The sequence below is a fragment of the Phoxinus phoxinus genome, assembly GCF_949152265.1.
Source record: "Phoxinus phoxinus genome assembly, chromosome: 24".
Lineage (NCBI taxonomy): Eukaryota > Metazoa > Chordata > Actinopteri > Cypriniformes > Leuciscidae > Phoxinus > Phoxinus phoxinus.
The window spans coordinates 27165660-27183159 of record NC_136899.1 but is presented as its reverse complement, the minus strand read 5'-3'; the positions used below and the strand labels follow the sequence as shown (position 1 = coordinate 27183159).

The 17500-nt window shown below is 44.4% G+C and overlaps 1 protein-coding gene across 2 annotated transcripts in view; it reads left to right on the top strand.

Moving 5' to 3' along the window:
* col15a1a (collagen, type XV, alpha 1a) overlaps nucleotides 1-17500 on the top strand; it is a 116084-nt gene that overhangs the window by 61583 nt on the left and 37001 nt on the right. For both annotated transcript variants that reach the window (XM_079601117.1, XM_079601118.1), the window contains exons 4-21: nucleotides 2135-2209; nucleotides 2819-2911; nucleotides 3316-3427; nucleotides 3673-3710; nucleotides 3786-3920; nucleotides 7055-7081; nucleotides 7492-7554; nucleotides 7902-7979; nucleotides 8074-8136; nucleotides 8387-8509; nucleotides 14622-14675; nucleotides 14916-14951; nucleotides 15062-15169; nucleotides 16079-16144; nucleotides 16217-16243; nucleotides 16455-16496; nucleotides 16996-17058; nucleotides 17213-17248. In XM_079601117.1, coding sequence (XP_079457243.1) covers nucleotides 2135-2209; nucleotides 2819-2911; nucleotides 3316-3427; nucleotides 3673-3710; nucleotides 3786-3920; nucleotides 7055-7081; nucleotides 7492-7554; nucleotides 7902-7979; nucleotides 8074-8136; nucleotides 8387-8509; nucleotides 14622-14675; nucleotides 14916-14951; nucleotides 15062-15169; nucleotides 16079-16144; nucleotides 16217-16243; nucleotides 16455-16496; nucleotides 16996-17058; nucleotides 17213-17248 — 1239 coding nt within the window. The remainder of the gene's footprint in view (nucleotides 1-2134; nucleotides 2210-2818; nucleotides 2912-3315; nucleotides 3428-3672; nucleotides 3711-3785; nucleotides 3921-7054; nucleotides 7082-7491; nucleotides 7555-7901; nucleotides 7980-8073; nucleotides 8137-8386; nucleotides 8510-14621; nucleotides 14676-14915; nucleotides 14952-15061; nucleotides 15170-16078; nucleotides 16145-16216; nucleotides 16244-16454; nucleotides 16497-16995; nucleotides 17059-17212; nucleotides 17249-17500) is intronic.

Here is a 17500-nt window from a genome sequence, read left to right as displayed (position 1 = left end):
CTCTGTTTTGGCTCTCTAGCCTGTGGAAAGGCAAACCGGTTCTTAGAAGAACCGTCAGTAGAACCAACTCCGAACCGGCTCTAGCTCTAGCTCTGAACCAGCACCTGGTTCTTGTTGGTGGAAAAGGGGTAAGAGTGCTCCTAGCAGGCCCTCCATGGGAGATTCCCATCAGGAGGGACCTTGTCTCTCAAGCCAGTGGCTTAATACACCTCACCTCCCCCCGGTGCTGTGGAAGCTGTGGAACTGTTCCTGAGGGGGACCAACTCTTAGGACCAGCAACTAAGGTTGTTTTTTTTGACAATCCTAAACCTTAGGCTTCCCTCCACGTGGAAACTGTAGGCCTTAAAGTGGAATGTAATCGCTATGGTGCAGAGAACGCCAGTTGGACCCAGTTATTCGCCCAGTGTCTTCAGTGCTGGAGGACGTTTCTTTGGAAGTCTTTCTCCATCGACACTTAAGGTTGACGTGGTGGCCATAGCCTTTAATGCCATAGCCTTTTATTTTCTATCCTCCTTAAAGTGGTGGCCCCTTGGGGAGACACCAATTGATTATTTGTTTCCTTCATGGTGCTCAGAGGATGAGGCCGGTTGTCCAGGCCAGGGTCCCTCCCATTGACGAGGTGTCTGAGAAGTTTCTTACTTTTAAGATGGCTTTCCTGCTGGCTATTGCATCCCTCAAGAGAGTTGGGGACATTCAGGCTCTCTCTGTTTCACCCTGTTTGCTCCTGGGAGGGTCAAAGCCATTCTCCACCGTAGGCCAGGCTACGTGTCCAAGGTGCCTATATACGAGCTCCTCTGGTTGGAGGAAGACGGACCAGCTATTGGTGTGTTTTGGGCCACTCAAAGCAGACAATTAGCAGGGAGATTGTGGAGGCTATCTCTTCAGAGTATGTGGAACACAGTTTGCCCTCGCCTCTTCTGATAAGAGCCCACTCAACTAGAGGAGTGGCGTCCTCTAAAGCCCTGCTATCAGGAGTTTCCCTTTAAGAGGTCCGCCGGCTGGGCCTCCCCGCACACCTTCCTCAGAAACTATAGCCTGGATCTGCTCTCCACGCCGGGTTCTCGAGTCCTCTCGTCCTGAGATGTGCCTGACAAGCTTCACTCCCTCCAAAGGGAACGTCTCGGGTTACGACTGTTTCCCTTATTCCCTGAGAAGGGAACGAGACACTGCGTCCCTTCGCCACGCCTCCCGAGTGCCTGAGAACGACTTGCTTCAACCTATCAGAAGCTGACGCTGTTGTGTGCCGGCGTCCCTTTGTAGCTTCTGCATACGCTGTCACATGTAATGTCATGACTCAACACCAATCAGGATTGGACTAGTTTTACATGTGCTTCAGACGCTGTCATGCGGGGGGAGGTTTTCCCCAAAGTGTATTTCTTCTCTTCTTTTTTTTACAATTTTAAATGTTCATTGAAAATTGTACAGACGGACCAGACAAAAAAAAAAATCTGTTCATTATAAGTTCTGGCTGCCTAATTCACTAATGTTAATGGTTGAAAGTGTTATTATGTTACCCTACATCTCATCAGCAATAGGGGTGCTATAACTTAAGACAAATCTTAAAAATCTTTCTTTCTTTCTTTCTTTCTTTCTTTCTTTCTTTCTTTCTTTTTTTTCTTTTTTTCTTTTTCTTTTTCTTCTTTCTTTCTTTCTTTCTTTCTTTCTTTCTTTCTTTCTTTCTTTCTTTCTTTCTTTCTTTCTTTCCCACACTTTCTGCTCTAGCGGATGGGAAACAGGTGCTTGTCCTCTGGATGTGTAGCACACGAAGTTTGCCAACCTCGCCTCCGCTAATCAGGACTTCAGCTCGTTAGATCTTTGAGAAAACATGAGCTTTTGCAGCAGGACTGACGATGGCCGCTCATGCTCAGATCAATGAAACTTTTACTGTTGTGATTGTGAACAGTGCTGGAGTTCTGGTGTTGTGTTCCTGTGTGTTGTGTGGGTCTGTGTGTATGTACTGTGATTTACAGCTGCGGTCGCTGAGTTTCCACATTCATTTCATAATCAGTTTCAGGCTGATTAAATTCTGTGATAAATGAGTGCATGACCTCTCTCTCTCTCTCTCTCTCTCTCTCTCTCTCTCTCTCTCTCTCTCTCTCTCTCTCTCTCTCCCTCTCTCTCTCTCTCTCTCCAGGGTTCGATCCAGCAGCTGGTTCTGACGGCCGATCCCACGGCACCGAACGAGCAGTGTGAGGAGGACGAGCCTTACGTGAGTGTTGTGTCGACTTTCCCTCAATATGAATGTGACACAAAATGAGGCGTTTTTTATAATAACTTGGGTAAAACCATTGTATCAATATCAAAACAGAAAACAAAATGAAAATGTCACATTTGTTTTAACCGAGTTGAATGTAAAATGAGACGCAGCAAAATATATATATATTGCTTCAATTAATTGAATAGCATTTCAACAGATTTGATCAGAATTATAAAATATTTACGAAACGTTTGGGTTCAGTAAACTTTTAAATTATTAATTGTTATGGTGGGGTTCAAAACTACTGTACCGATCTTTTATGTTAGATTAATTATATATTGGAGAAGGGTTAATCTAACACTTTAAATAGTTTGATTTAAATGGTTTGGACTGTGTGTCTCTAAAGCTTCAAATGCTTTTCCAAACCCAAACCCCTTTGTCCTGTGCAGGAGAAGAGTCAGGGAGTGTGTGATGATGTCACACTGTGAGTTTGCAGTGGAGTGACAGCGCCGCCCTGTGGCTGAAGCTGAACACTGCGCATGTGTGTTTAACTGCTGTAAAGCTGTCTTTAATCATGGATGTGGAAACCTGAAATGAATCACATTTAAACTGCTCTTTCAGGCGTCAGGTTACGGAAGTGGTTATGAGATCTACGACGACACGGAGACTGGCGACGAAGTGAAGAAAGTGCATGAAGAGAGAGAATACACCATGGTGAGTGACATTTGATGGATTTCCACACACACACACACACACACACACACACACACACACACACACACACACACACACACACACACACACACACACACACACACACACACACACACACACACACACACACACACACACATGATCATAGTAGTAAGCTGTATTATTTTACGTACAGCAGAACCACTGGACAACTGTTGCTAAAAACTTTAAAATTCATAATAACTTTTCTTCCTCCTTCAGAGGAGAAATTGTTTATTTTTATTTATTTTATTGTAATACTTTTTTATGATATGCCACTATTTATCTTTAAAAGCCACAAGATCTTGATTCCACAGGGTCTTTAACTGTGTGTGATGGATTGGTTCACTGCTGTGAGTGTAAGACTGTGTTTGCTGTTGTTTGAGGTTGAGCCGGTGAGAGCGCCACCTACTGATCCTCCCTCGCTCCACACACACACGGATGATGAAGACTGGGCAGAAAGCTCCGGAGACCACATGCTTATTAACACTCCCACAGGTGAACGTTCAAGCTTTTCCTACAGACATTTCATCTCATTTTCAGTTTTCCTGTTCTTTCCTGTATTTTTTTAATCCACAACAGTCTTATCTAATTTTTCACCAGTCATATTTGAGAAATTATGTATTATTCACCAGACCATATTTTTAGTTTACATCACAAGCATAAATAGATACTTTGATTTGTTTATGCAGATTTGTTTATATGCTACTACTGCAAAATCATAGCTGCATTTGTGTTTTCAGAGCCCATCAGATCGGAGGGAGCCTCTCAGGACAGAAATGTGAGTGACAGAGTCTGTTTTATTCTCTTGTCTTCCACTCTTTCTCTCTGATAATAACCGCTGAGTGTTTGACAGGTCATCACCATGCAGAAAGGAGAGAAAGGAGACCGAGGTCCGCCCGGAGCGCCCGGAGCGCCTGTGGGATCGGGAGAGCCGGGGCCCCGGGGCCCTCAGGGGCCGGCAGGAACTCCAGGAGCCGACGGACAGACGGTGAGTGACCCTGAAAAATACAGCGCTCATCTTAACTAACTTTACTTGAGAACAAAATTAATACTTTTAAACAATACCATTCAAAAGTTTGGGGGTGGTAAGATTTGCATTTATTTGATCAAAAAATACAGTAAATACAGTGAAATATGATTACAATGTAAAACATCTCAGGTTACGTATGTAACCCTGGTTCCCTGAGAGGGAACGAGACGCTGCGTCGAGACGCTGCGGGAACACTATACCCACGACTGTCTGTGTGAAATCATTGTGCACACTAAGAGAGCCCTAACAGGGCATAGCAGATTAAGTTTCTCCTGATCTGATGATAAGAAAGGTGGAGGACAGAAGGACAGAATGGGACCCGCAACATTAGTAGGGACCTTGGGAACATAACCCGACCTAGGGTGAAGGAAGGCTTTCACCATACCCGGTGCAAATACCAGGCACGAAGGAGCAACCGACAAGGCTTGCAAGTCTCCAATTCTCTTGATGGAAGAAATAGCAATGAGAAAGTTTTTAGTGTAAGGAACTTTTCTGAACCCTCTTCAATGGGCTCGAAGGGAGCCAAAGCCAGGCCACAAAGAAAACGAGTAATGAGAAGACCTCTCCCCAATGATGCTCCACCCAGAGGACTGTGATAAGCAGATATAGCCACCACACACACCTTTAAGGTCGATGAAAATGATCCTGCAGACAAACATTCTTGCAAATAATCAAGGACTGAACCAACAGGGCAGTTAACTGGATTCAATTGGCGTTCTACACACCAAGAAAAGAACAGTCTTCACTTCAGTGCATACAATCTTCTCGTGGAGGGAGCTCTGGACTGGAGTATGGTCTCTACGACCTCGGTCCAGAGACCTGATTCTATGAGGTCTTTACAGCAACTCTAGAATAAAGTTATTGTCCAGCTAAAGTTAGTTTTGATTGATTCACTTCTGTTGCAAAAATCATTAGTTATTAGCTTACACGACACCGTTCTAACAGAAAACCCTGCAGAGAGAGCAGAGATATCAGAGGACAGGCGTACAGGGATGACCTCCCCCAGGGTAGCTGGGTGCGTGAGGGAGAACCACATGGGACAGGGAGTTGTCTCTGAAGATGCAAATAGGTCAACTTGTGCTTGACCGAATTTCTCCCATAGGAGCTCCACCGCCTCGGGGTGAAGTCTTCATTCCCCGGGCCTCAGCCCCTGTCTCCACAGGATATCTGTGCCCTGGTTTTGATGCCCCGGGATATTGCTGCCCTGAGCGGATCTGATGAGCCAGTTTGCATAGGTGACGTGACCTCAGACCGCCCTGATGGTTGATGTAAGAGACCACCGATGTGGTCTGTGCGGACAAGCGCACGTTGGCCGCTCAGGGCTGGGAGGAAGTGTTTGAGAGCTCGAAACAACGGCATAATTTCTAGCCGATTTATGTGCCAAGAAAGTAGATTGTCCTGCCACAGACCTTTTGCAGAGTGACCACTCATGATCGTCCCCCAACCTGTGAGGGAAGCATCCGTCGTTAGCATTACGAGACGGCAAGATGCGCTCAACACTGGGCCTTGGGCGAAGAACCCGCGTGACCTTGATCATGCGAAAATGATTTCCCTTCGGAGAAAATCCCAGGTTCTGAGCCCTGGGAAGGGAAGAACCCGTCTTTTAATAATAGCCCCGTACTGGCCGGCCTGAGTTTGGTTCTCGGACCTGGTGATGATGTGATGATGATGCCATACCGCCGTGATGACTCCGACTGCCAACCAGATGGAACTGGATAAATATTCAGAATGTTCTGATCCAATCTGACTTCTGACCTAGCCTGGGAAAACCCTGACGAACTTCCAGCAAATTTGAGCCTCAAACCTCAAACGTTGAGGCGGGCTTTACACGATGACGATCGCTCTGATTGGCTTTAGGTCTATCCAAATGCACCCAGAGGTATTTGAGCGATGTCCGTTGGTGACGCCCCTTTGGAAATGGGCTGTGAATGAACCTTCCCCAGGTACAACTGAGAAGAGGCTGATGTCAACCAGGCTACTTCTGACCTGTAATGCTCCTGAATCGTAATCATCCACTGTTCGTTCGTTGGCCGGAGGAGAACTGGCCCTCGACTGAGTCTGGTTTCTCCCGAGGTGTTTTCTCCATTCTGTCACTGATGGAGTTTTGGTTCATTGCCGCTGTTTGCCTAGTTGGAGACATTTAATATTCAACAATATTATTGATCTGCCTTACTTAAGGTGGACGATGACGCAATTTTCTTCTAGAAACAAACTTTGTTGTATTATTTTCATATTATCACCGTGAAGCTGCTTTGATACAATCTGTATTGTAAAAAGCGCTATAGAAATAAAGATGACTTGACTTGACCTGGTGTCCCTTCTAGACGGCTCTCCGGTGGAGATTCTGTTCAGGAGTCACCTATTGTCCCAAGTTGAGCCTCAACCCCAACTTTCTTATGCGAAACAGAACGACTTCTCGATCGTCATCTGCTCGGATTGAGCAAAAATCAACCAGTCGTCAATATAGTTCAACACGCGAATGCCCTGGAGTCTCAGTCTTATATATATTCTTGAAAAACAATCTTAATTTCATATGCAGGTTTGGTTCTCAAGTAAATGTATGGTATTTAACCTTGATCTGTTTATTTATCTTGTTTATTGTTTTTAGCTGTAAAATGCTCATATTATGTGTGAAACATTCCAGTCATGGAGTATTAAGATGACAGATCTGATCATATTGTGGTTGTATGATTTAGTCTTTGGTGAATTCCCATAATTTTTGAAGCCAAACTACAGCTGATTAAATCAGTCAAAGATCAGTGGACGGGCTCATCATGTTAAGATACGAGGCTTGTACACAAACGTCTGCTGTACATTGTTACTGCTCAAGATGGGCTGCGTGGTGTAGCAAACCTGTCATAGTTGAGCAGGCATTGGTCATGAAGGAGTAGGTTGATGGCATTACAGAATGTTGAAGCTTTGTAGATCCGGTGCTTAAAGCCAGAAACGCCCGTCATAAGCAGATGTTCAGTCTGTCACACACACAATCACACACGTCGGCCCGATTCCATGTAACGCTTCATATTGTTCATGAGCTGAACACACTGGAGAATGGAGATGAATGCTGTATTAAGGCTGTTTTTGTCTTTCAGGGACATCCAGGGAAAGACGGAGCCGCTGTGAGTATCTTCTGATCAGATACCTAACAGAGTTATGAAATACAAAACAATTAGATGTCAAAAATGTAAAAGGAATAATAAACATTTATTATCGATATACTCTACCGTTCAAAAGATTGGGGACAGTAAGATTGAAGTTTTTTGTGTGTGAGTAACTTTTCAGCATCAAACCTTTTATATGCCACTTTATCATTTCATACTGAATTGTTGTGGCGCATCAAATTTAATGGTGTACTGACTTCATTTACCCACTGTAGACTGTGAGGTTTTTTAACCTCCGTCCAGGGGTCGTGACCTCACTTTCACTCTCTTAGATCTGAGCGAGCGGCTGATGCTGTTGCTTTTTCCTTTGAACGAAACCAACATGAATGAATTAAAAAAAAAAATTCATCCTCTTCCATCACCTGCAGGGAGATGTTGGGCCTCCGGGATTCCCGGGCCTTCATGGAGATCCGGGTCCCAAAGGTGACAAGGTACGACACACGTTTGCTTAACAAACCTATAAGTGCCTGAAGTACAAACTCCATTTTCTCCATGATAATGTATAAATCTTGAAAGACAGCCTTATTTATTGAGCTATGAGGTTGTTCATTGATGGAATATTCATGTGTTAAAGCCATCCGTTCAATTATTTATTTATTTTTATAATCGTCTTAAGCAGCTGAATTTGAAATTTCATTCTCAAAATACTTTTTTAACTTCCGAACGGGAGGAATGAAGGAATGTTTCGCTGAAACTCTGTTGAACTCTATTGACCTGATGATTTTAGACCCGTCACAGCAAACTCTCCCCTGTCTTCCACTCACTGCTTGTTCACTAGGGCGATCCAGGTGTGGGCATCACAGGGCCTCCAGGACCTCCGGGGCCGCCAGGACGTCCAGGGGTGCTCAAGTATCCAGTATGTGCATGATTATGTACACGTTTATATAATTATGTATATCACTGAATAACTCTATGACAGCATAAGCTCACTGAGGCTTTCTCTCGTGCAGGACGGCACTGACGGCTCGGGCTCCAGTTACGGGGACTTGGACAGTGACACAGAGGTGATACGGGTGAGTTATAGTCCTGTTATAATGAAGTTGTCTTTGCTAATTTGACCTCTTGATTCCTGGGTTGAAATAATCAAAGGAGCTGTATTCCATGCGGAATGAACGGCTATAAGTCAACACTTAAAATGACGACATAAAATGATTTAACACTGAACAGAATGAAACATGAGGTAGTCATTATATAAGTGTGTTAGATATGAATTGCAAGACAGCAAGTTAGATTAATATCCTTGTTTTGCTGGATTCCCACCAGGGTCCTCCAGGGCCTCCGGGTCGACCGGGTCCTCCTGGTCCTCCTGCCGGAGCTCATCCAGGGCCAGTCGGGCCCCCCGGGGCTCCGGGGAAAGATGGGGAGACGGGTAAACCGGGACTATCAGTGAGTAAAGGATCTTGAACTGCACAGCATCACAGAAATTACAACCAACGGGATTTAAACAAGCCGTTACAGAGCTATCTTTCAAACTAAGCTAAAGTTCACTATAACATGAATGTTCTGTTATTATTTACTCGTCCACACGCCTAACGAATAAACAGTTTGATTTTATTTTTCCTGTGCAGTAATGAAGGCAGACACGGTCTAAAAATGACACAAAAAATTCACCTAAAAGTAGTATTTACACATTATTTTTGTATTCTAAGAAAAAAAAAGCTTTTTATTCATCAAGGATGCATTAAATTGATCAAAAGTGACAGTAAAGACTTGTATAATGTTACAAAAGATTCTATTTCAAATAAATGCTGTTCTTTTGAACTTTCTATTCATCAAAAGGAATGTTGAAAAATAAAATGTATGACTGTTTCCACTAAAATCTGAAGCAGCACAACTGTTTTCAACATTGATAATAATCATAAATGTGTCTTGAGCATCAGATCATCATATTATAATAATTTCTGAAGGATCATGTGACACTGAAGACTGGAGTAATGATGCTGAAAATTCAGTTTTGATCACAGGAATAAATTACACTTTACTATATATTCACATAGAAAACAGCAGATTTACATTAGGATAATATTTCACTGTTTTTACTGTATTTTTGATCAAATAAACGCAGCTTTGGTGAGCAGAAGAGACTCTCTCAGAAACCGTCCAGTTTTATGGCACCTTTTGCAGTGTTTCTGGTCATTATTGTAGCTTGACAGCTGTAGTCACTTTCATTGTGTGGAAAAGAGCAGCATGAACATTCAGTCAAGCATCTGGTAAAGAAAGTCATACAGGTTTGGAACGAAATTAATCAATGATGAGAACTTTTATTTTTAACTATTCATCTCAGCATGTGTTAAAAGTCCTGATTCACTAGATGAAGCTCAATCTTTTATTAAAAGGCCAACACATGCGCCCGATGTTACAGGTGATTGAGGACTGGGTTAGTGGGCCTGGATCTGAGTTTGGGTCTGGATCTGAGTTTGGGCCTGGATCTGAGTTTGGGTCTGGATCTGAGTTGGGGGTCTGGATCTGCGTTTGGGTCTGGATCTGAGTTTGGGCCTGGATCTGAGTTTGGGTCTGGATCTGAGTTTGGATCTGGATCTGAGTTTGGATCTGGATCTGAGTTTGGGTCTGGATCTGACTTTGGGTCTGGATCTGACTTTGGGTCTGGATCTGAGTTTGGGTCTGGATCTGAGTTTGGATCTGGATCTGAGTTTGGGTCTGGATCTGACTTTGGATCTGGATCTGACTTTGGGTCTAGATCTGAGTTTGGGTCTGGATCTGAGTTTGGGTCTGGATCTGAGTTTGGGCCTGGATCTGAGTTTGGGTCTGGATCTGAGTTTGGGTCTGGACCTGACTTTGGGTCTGGACCTGACTTTGGGTCTGGACCTGACTTTGGGTCTGGATCTGACTTTGGGTCTGGACCTGACTTTGGATCTGTATCTGAGTTTGGGTCTGGATCTGACTTTGGGTCTGGATCTGACTTTGGGTCTGGATCTGACTTTGGGTCTGGATCTGACTTTGGGTCTGGATCTGACTTTGGGTCTGGACCTGACTTTGGGTCTGGACCTGACTTTGGGTCTGGACCTGACTTTGGGTCTGGATCTGACTTTGAGTCTGGATCTGGCTTTGGGTCTGGATTTGAGCCGGTCTCAGCTGAGGTAGAGCTCCTGGTCCCAGATGGTAAACTCAAACCATAGGCCAGAAAAACAGTTATTTCCTCCAATCATGTTCCATACACACATAAATATCAACACACCCAAACGCTTTTGCTTTCATCACACTCACCCTTCTGAACAGACTATGCAGAAACATCTCATGGAGGCACTGGTACGCATCCTCAGTAATGTATCCTGGGATCATTGGGTGTTTTGGGTCTCGCAACATCATGCACCCTCACCCAGGCGACCCAGCCGAGGTTGATCAAACCCCGACTTGGGTCCCAGTAGCAGTCCACGGATCAGCCCTCTTTATCCAAAGCCACCTCGTGGCCTTCTCTGCGGCTTCGCTCGCGGTTTGAATGGCCCTTTTCTTGGCCGCCCCTGTAACGCCCAAACGAGTTAGGAACTTGCAAAGTGAACGTCCCGCAAAGCCTCTACAGCCGACTTCTATAGGCTCATAGAAGGTTTTCCAGCCTCTCTCCCTGCACTCCTCAACCAGCTCCTGGTACTTAGCACGTTTCCTCTCATTGGCTTCCTCAATACGTTCTTCCCTGGGCACCGTGAGTTCCAGCACGATCAGATGTTTTGAAACCTCGGAGGTAACTATCATGTCTGGGCGGAGCCTTGTTGTTGCAATGTTCTAAGGGAACCTCAGGTGTTTTCCCAGGTTGACCAGTCCGAGGCTTTTTGGAGGAGGCCTGTTGTTAATTGTGGGCACGCTCGGGGTTTCTCTCCAGCTTTAATGAAGGGGACTGGCTTCTTTGGAGCATGATGCTGTTTTCTGGTGCTGTTGGCTGAGGCTAAGCTCTCAACAATTGCCTTAAGCACCTGGATCACCTGAGAATCCCCCCATAATGAACTCACATGTTTATGTGAGGAAGTGTCATGTGAAAATGCATTTGTCATGATGCAGAAAACTATTTTAAACTGAGGTAGTGGAGACCATCTTAAACGCTAGAGCTCCCTCCACGAGGAAACTATATGCGCTGAAGTGGAGAGTATTCACTTCATAGTGTAGAGAGCACCACTTGGACCCAGTTAACTGCCCAGTGGCTTCAGTGCTGGAGTTCCTGCAGGGTCGTTTTTCTGCCAGCCTTTCCCCCTCTACACTTACGGTGTATGTGATGGCGGTGGCTGACGTCATGCTCCACTGGATGGCAGTTCGCTGGGAAGGCATCATCTTATTACACGGTTCCTCCGTGGTACCCGGAGGATGAGGCCTCCGGCTCATGTTAGGATACCTGCATGGGACCCAACCATGGTGTTAAAAGAGTTAACCTTCGAGCCTTTGGACACGGCATCAGACAAGTGTCTAGCCTTAAAAATGGCATTTTTGCAATTGCTGGCAATGTCGTCTCATGGGAGAGTAGGAGACTTGCAGGCCTTGTCAGTTGCTCCCTCCTGTCTAGAATTCGCTCCAGGAGGAGTGAAGGCTCTTCTTTACCCAAGACTGGGTTATGTACCTAATGGCGCTTTTCCACTGCATGGTACGGTACGGTTCGGTACGGCACGGCACGCTTTGGCGCGTTTCCACTGCATGGTACGGTACGGCACGGCTCGCTTCGGCTCGCTTTAAATGGTACCACCTCTGTTGAGGTTCCAAGCGTACCGTACCGATACTAAATGTGACGTGAAAACACTGCAGATCACTGATTGGTCAGACAGAATCGTCACTTCAGCGTCATTGTATTTGCGATACGAGACACGACTAAATCCGCTAGATTTAAATAGCCAGACAACAGCCAACGCGGAAGCACCTGTATTTACTTGACAAAAGAAGTAAAAAAAAATCAAACAAGAAATGGCTGAATCGTGGTCAGTGGACGAGGTGCAGACGTTCCTCTCGTTGGTTGCCGAGGAGCGGATCCAGCGAGAGCTGGATGGGGCAATACGGAATGAAAAAGTGTTCCAAGAAGTAGCACAGCTCTTAGCCGCACACGACTACCACCGGACCCAGGGATTTAGTGGAGGCTAAACGCACGTAAACGCCGTTTGGGCACCTCCCAAAATTCTGAAATAGCGTTTATCCACCTCCAAAGTGCGTTTATCCACCTCTATAGCAAGTTCCTAAGCCATTTTAAATTAAGCTTAGGCTATTAGTTTCATATTGTTCATTATTAGTTTCAGAGGTTGTTAAACCTAAGACGAAGTCTTTTATATTGCGCTGCATTACGGTCAGTAGCCGCACGGGTTAGACCATAATAATACCGGGCTAGCCTAAGATTATCACAAATAAACACAAGATTTTGACGGATATCCAAGCGTTTGTGGAGCGGAGTGTGAGCGCGCACTGCATGGCACAGACGCGCGGGCGCGAACACTTGCATTTCCCTATCAACAGTGAAACAATTAAAAATACTCTATCATTTCTGGTCATACAGAAACTAATAATACATTATTTGCAACTACTTTTATTTGTGTAAACTCGCAATAACAAGAAAACGTTGTGCTTTTGTCAAATAAAATAAAACAATCAGGCGCGCTTTCATGATCTCCGTGAACTGGAGCGCGAGAACTGAAACTAAATATAACCTATATAGGCTAAAGCTCGAAATGTCCACTTTAAAACGAACAAATGCGAATCGAAAGCTAATACCTTCTGATTATGTAATGCGTATGCAAGGTGCATTTCTCTCTAAAGGCGCATCCACTTAACAGCGGAGATGGAGATGTGTTTTTAGCCGACACTGATTTAGAAAACAATAGTTTATTAATAAACAATTAAAATGCCTCGTTATTTTTTCAGACACATTTATTATCATTAGCCTATAAATCACCTTTCTGTAGGCTGTGGTTCCAGAGATATGGCTCTTCTCATTCAGCACTGCGGGAATAATATAATTTCCAGGTTCTAATTTTGTCTTAGAAAAATAAATCAACAACAACAAAATCCATATTAATTTGTGAATATTTTAAATGTTTAATTAAGGTGCAAAAAGTAATAAACAAAAATTCGTCAATATTTATTTTTTGTGCAGCATTTGGTGTAGCCTAGGCTACAGTTCAAATTAAAATTTTGGTGTTCAACTTTGCCATTTAAAAATACAACAACCGTTTTCGTTTTGTAATTACGGGTTAAAAATATTTTTGTTCTCTCTGTTTTGTCATTTTGTAAACTTTATAGATTTCAACCATATTATTCCTTCTTGAGTCTTTTTAACTAAAAAGTGACTACCGAGCCAGTAGAGGCGGCAACTATTAACGATCAGTCCCACCCACTTTGAAGCGGTACTAACTGCAGTGGAAAAGCAACCGGGCTAAAGCGAACCGAACCGTGCCGTACCGAGTCGAGTCGTACCACGCAGTGGAAAAGCGAAGCGAGCCGAACCGCTCCGCGCCGAGTCGAACCGTACCGAGCCGAACCGAGCCGTACCATGCAGTGGAAAAGCGCCATAAGGTACCTAATGTGGCCTGGCCGGTGGTCCTACAGGCCTTCCACCCTCCTCAAGTGTCGGCGGAACGAGAGGTCCAAGATATGTGTGATGCAGCGGAATGGTTTGTTAGATTTGCACACCTTTGTTAGATTGTATAGCCTGGACCTTCCGGCCTTCTCAGGGAACCGTGGGTACATTGGCATCCTGAGACGTTTTTGATGGATGATTTCCAGGGTGTTACTATGCTATATATAATGGAAATGTAATTTTGAGAAGATTACATTGCTTTGAATGAAATCATTTAGGTCATAAAATCACAGCGCTCTTGAACACCGCTCATTCACTGATCACTTAATTAAAGGCCTTCAGCTGCGTTGGCATTGCAGTTCCAGAGTTATTACAGTTTTGTGGAACATGACATTACACAGTTATCCAGACCTCCAGATTGATGTAATTGTTCCCAAATGTTTTGTCTTGGGTGAAAATCAGATAGCGTATTAATCCAATAAAGTTTTCAGATGAACACTGGCCCGTAAAGCTGTGGATCGCGCACAGATCAGCCGGCAGGAGCGTGATAGACTAATATTCATTTCTTCTGCATGAACTGATATTGATCTGCTCAGCTCGAATCGTGGAACATGAACACGTCCGTTACGATGGGGGAAACTGCCTTTTGAAGTGTGGCCTAACCTTCCACTTCCACTAACTCCCCGTGTCCTGCTTAAAGCCACAGCTTGTGTTAACCCTCGATGCAATATCAGTGTGTGTGTTTCAGCCTGAGTGAAGAAACCACAGTGGATCTGAGAAGTGTGTGTGTGTGTGTGTGTGTGTGTGTGTGTGTGTGTGTGTTTCAGCCTGAGTGAAGAAACCACAGTGGATCTGAGAAGTGTGACAACCCTCTTCAGATTGCTGTTAGATCCGTTCTTTGTGTGTGTGTGTGTGTGTGTGTGTGTGTGTGTGAGTGTGTGTGTGTGTGTGTGTGTGTGTGTGTGTGTGGTCCTAATGTGCTGATTTCTGTCGCTTTAGGGTGCTAATGGACGAGACGGTGAACCTGGGAAAGACGGAGGAAAAGGGCAAACGGTAAGATGTTTTTTATACTGTAGTAAATGTGGTAAGGTTATACAGTTTTTTTTTTTTTGCATTTTGTCTGTACCACTGTTTGTTGATTATTTAACTCTGTGTTTTCTTTAATTATCTCTAGGTATCTTTGAAAATGTAGTTTTGTGATAAAAATTAAAATGGTGCCATTATTACCGTCCACATTTCTGTGTAAACTGAAACTAGACAGGGGTTGTGAACACGTCTCGTGTTGTTTGGCAGGGGGAAGCAGGTCTACCTGGAGTCATTGGACCAAAGGTAATAGATGATCGTGATGTTCCAGATCCGCAGTGTTGGGGAAGATATTTTGCCACTTTAACTACTTTAAATTATGAGTGAGCAAGTCTAAGATTGTGTGTGTCCCTCAGGGAGATCCAGGGGTCCCGGGCCAGCGAGGGCCTGAGGGAGGTGAGGGCCCCCCCGGCCCCCCCGGACCCCCCGGCCCCGCGGGAAAACCCTTCAGCTTCCACATGATGGTGTGTTTCACTGAGTCTGTATATTTAGCTGCTTAAAATCAAGGGAATGATTAAGAATATGCATGCATGTATTTGTTTATTTGTTTGTTTATTTATTTATGTTTTTACTTATTTTTTTCTTTATTTTACTTTTTTTTTTACTTGATTATTTTATTTTTATTTTTAACTTATTTTTTATTCTTTTATGTATTTATCCTTTTATTATTTATTAATAAAATAAATAATATTTGGACTCTGGATCGAGTCTCTGGATCGAGTCTCTGGATCGAGTCTCTGGATCGAGTCTCTGGATCTAGTCTCTGGATCGAGTCTCTGGATCGAGTCTCTGGATCTAGTCTCTGGATCTAGTCTCTGGATCTAGTCTTTGGATCGAGTCTCTGGATCTAGTCTCTGGATCTAGTCTCTGGATCTAGTCTCTGGATCGAGTCTCTGGATCGAGTCTCTGGATCGAGTCTCTGGATCTAGTCTCTGGATCTAGTCTCTGGATCGAGTCTCTGGATCGAGTCTCTGGATCTAGTCTCTGGATCGAGTCTCTGGATCGAGTCTCTGGATCGAGTCTCTGGATCTAGTCTCTGGATCGAGTCTCTGGATCGAGTCTCTGGATCGAGTCTCTGGATCTAGTCTCTGGATCGAGTCTCTGGATCTAGTCTCTGGATCTAGTCTCTGGATCGAGTCTCTGGATCGAGTTTCTGGATCGAGTCTCTGGATCGAGTCTCTGGATCTAGTCTCTGGATCTAGTCTCTGGATCGAGTCTCTGGATCTAGTCTCTGGATCTAGTCTCTGGATCTAGTCTCTGGATCGAGTCTCTGGATCTAGTCTCTGGATCTAGTCTCTGGATCTAGTCTCTGGATCGAGCCGTTTGAAACTGTTGCAATGTTTTCTGGTTCTATTTCTGCTGGTTTCCTCCAGGATTCGGAGGGCTCCGGCCTGGATGGTAACGGTGTCTTCAGACCTGTGCTGCCCAGAGGACCTCCCGTACGTACATCTCTCTCAGTGTTCTGTGTGTGTGTCCGCGCGACTCGTTCTCATGCATGCTCTCTCCCGCAGGGTCTCCCCGGGATCCCCGGACCACAGGTACTGATGCACTGATGCAGATCTGCACACACACTAATCATGATCAGCCAGTACTCTAAAAACTGTTCTGGAACCTGCCATGCGATTTTACCCATCATTCCCAGGGTTCTTCTACATTTAGAGAACGCATTATAAGCCTTCATTACAGTCAGATGTGTAAACCTCAGATGTGTGCAACTCTGATTAAATGAACACAACTCTGCGCTTGTAGGGGAAGGACGGAGCCGACGGCCCTCCGGGTGTTTCAGTGAAGGTCTGTTCTCCTCACACACACACACACACACACACATCATCATGCTCATACACACACTTCCACAACGTTTCCATTCCCGCTTTCCAACGGGATCCTGCTGTTCCCAGCCATGTGTTCCCCATTATCCTCCAGTGCTCTACACATGTGTGAGGGTCGGGGATCAGTGCAGCGCAGGCTTTGAACCTTCTTCTTCAGAGTAAACACACATTATAATGGCTTTATATTACATCATGCACTGAGCTGCAGAAGATGCGTTCAGGAATTGATCAGTGAAATAAGATTACACTTAATAAATTGCTCCCATGATACGACATTCATTTAGCATCGCAAATTCATAGAAGTTCTGCGCAGGATAACTGTTTTTTATTATTTTGTATATATTATATAAATATAAAAAGACTTCTGAGACGTGTTAGTACCACACAGACATTAATTTAACATGTGATTCAACATTTAAAGCTTGTAGCATTGCGTGATCTCGTCTCCTCCACTCCACTAGGGGGAGCCGGGGGCCGAAGGGGCCGATGGACCGCCCGGGTCACCTGGACACCCTGGGCTACAAGTAAACACACAAAACAAAATACGCTAAATACATTTGTGCAATCCATTCTTTTCCCATCAACTTATATATCCTTTTATAAAAATAAAAAAAACATCTAGACATTTTTTAAATGTTAAAATTTGTTTCTAATTAGTTATTTTTTCTTTGTTTTCAGGGGGAAAGGGGAGAGAAAGGTGATTCGGGTCTGAAGGTTTGTAGCTAATTCTCCTTTGTGACGCATCTCTCTAGCCACACTGCTCTGATGCTAATGCTTTGATGCTAATGCTCTGATGCTAATGCCCTGATGCTAATGCCCTGATGCTAATGCTCTGATGCTAATGCCCTGATGCTAATGCTCTGATGCTAATGCTCTGATGCTAATGCTCTGATGCTAATGCCCTCATGCTAATGCTCTGATGCTAATGCTCTCATGCTAATACTCTGATGCTAATGCCCTGATGCT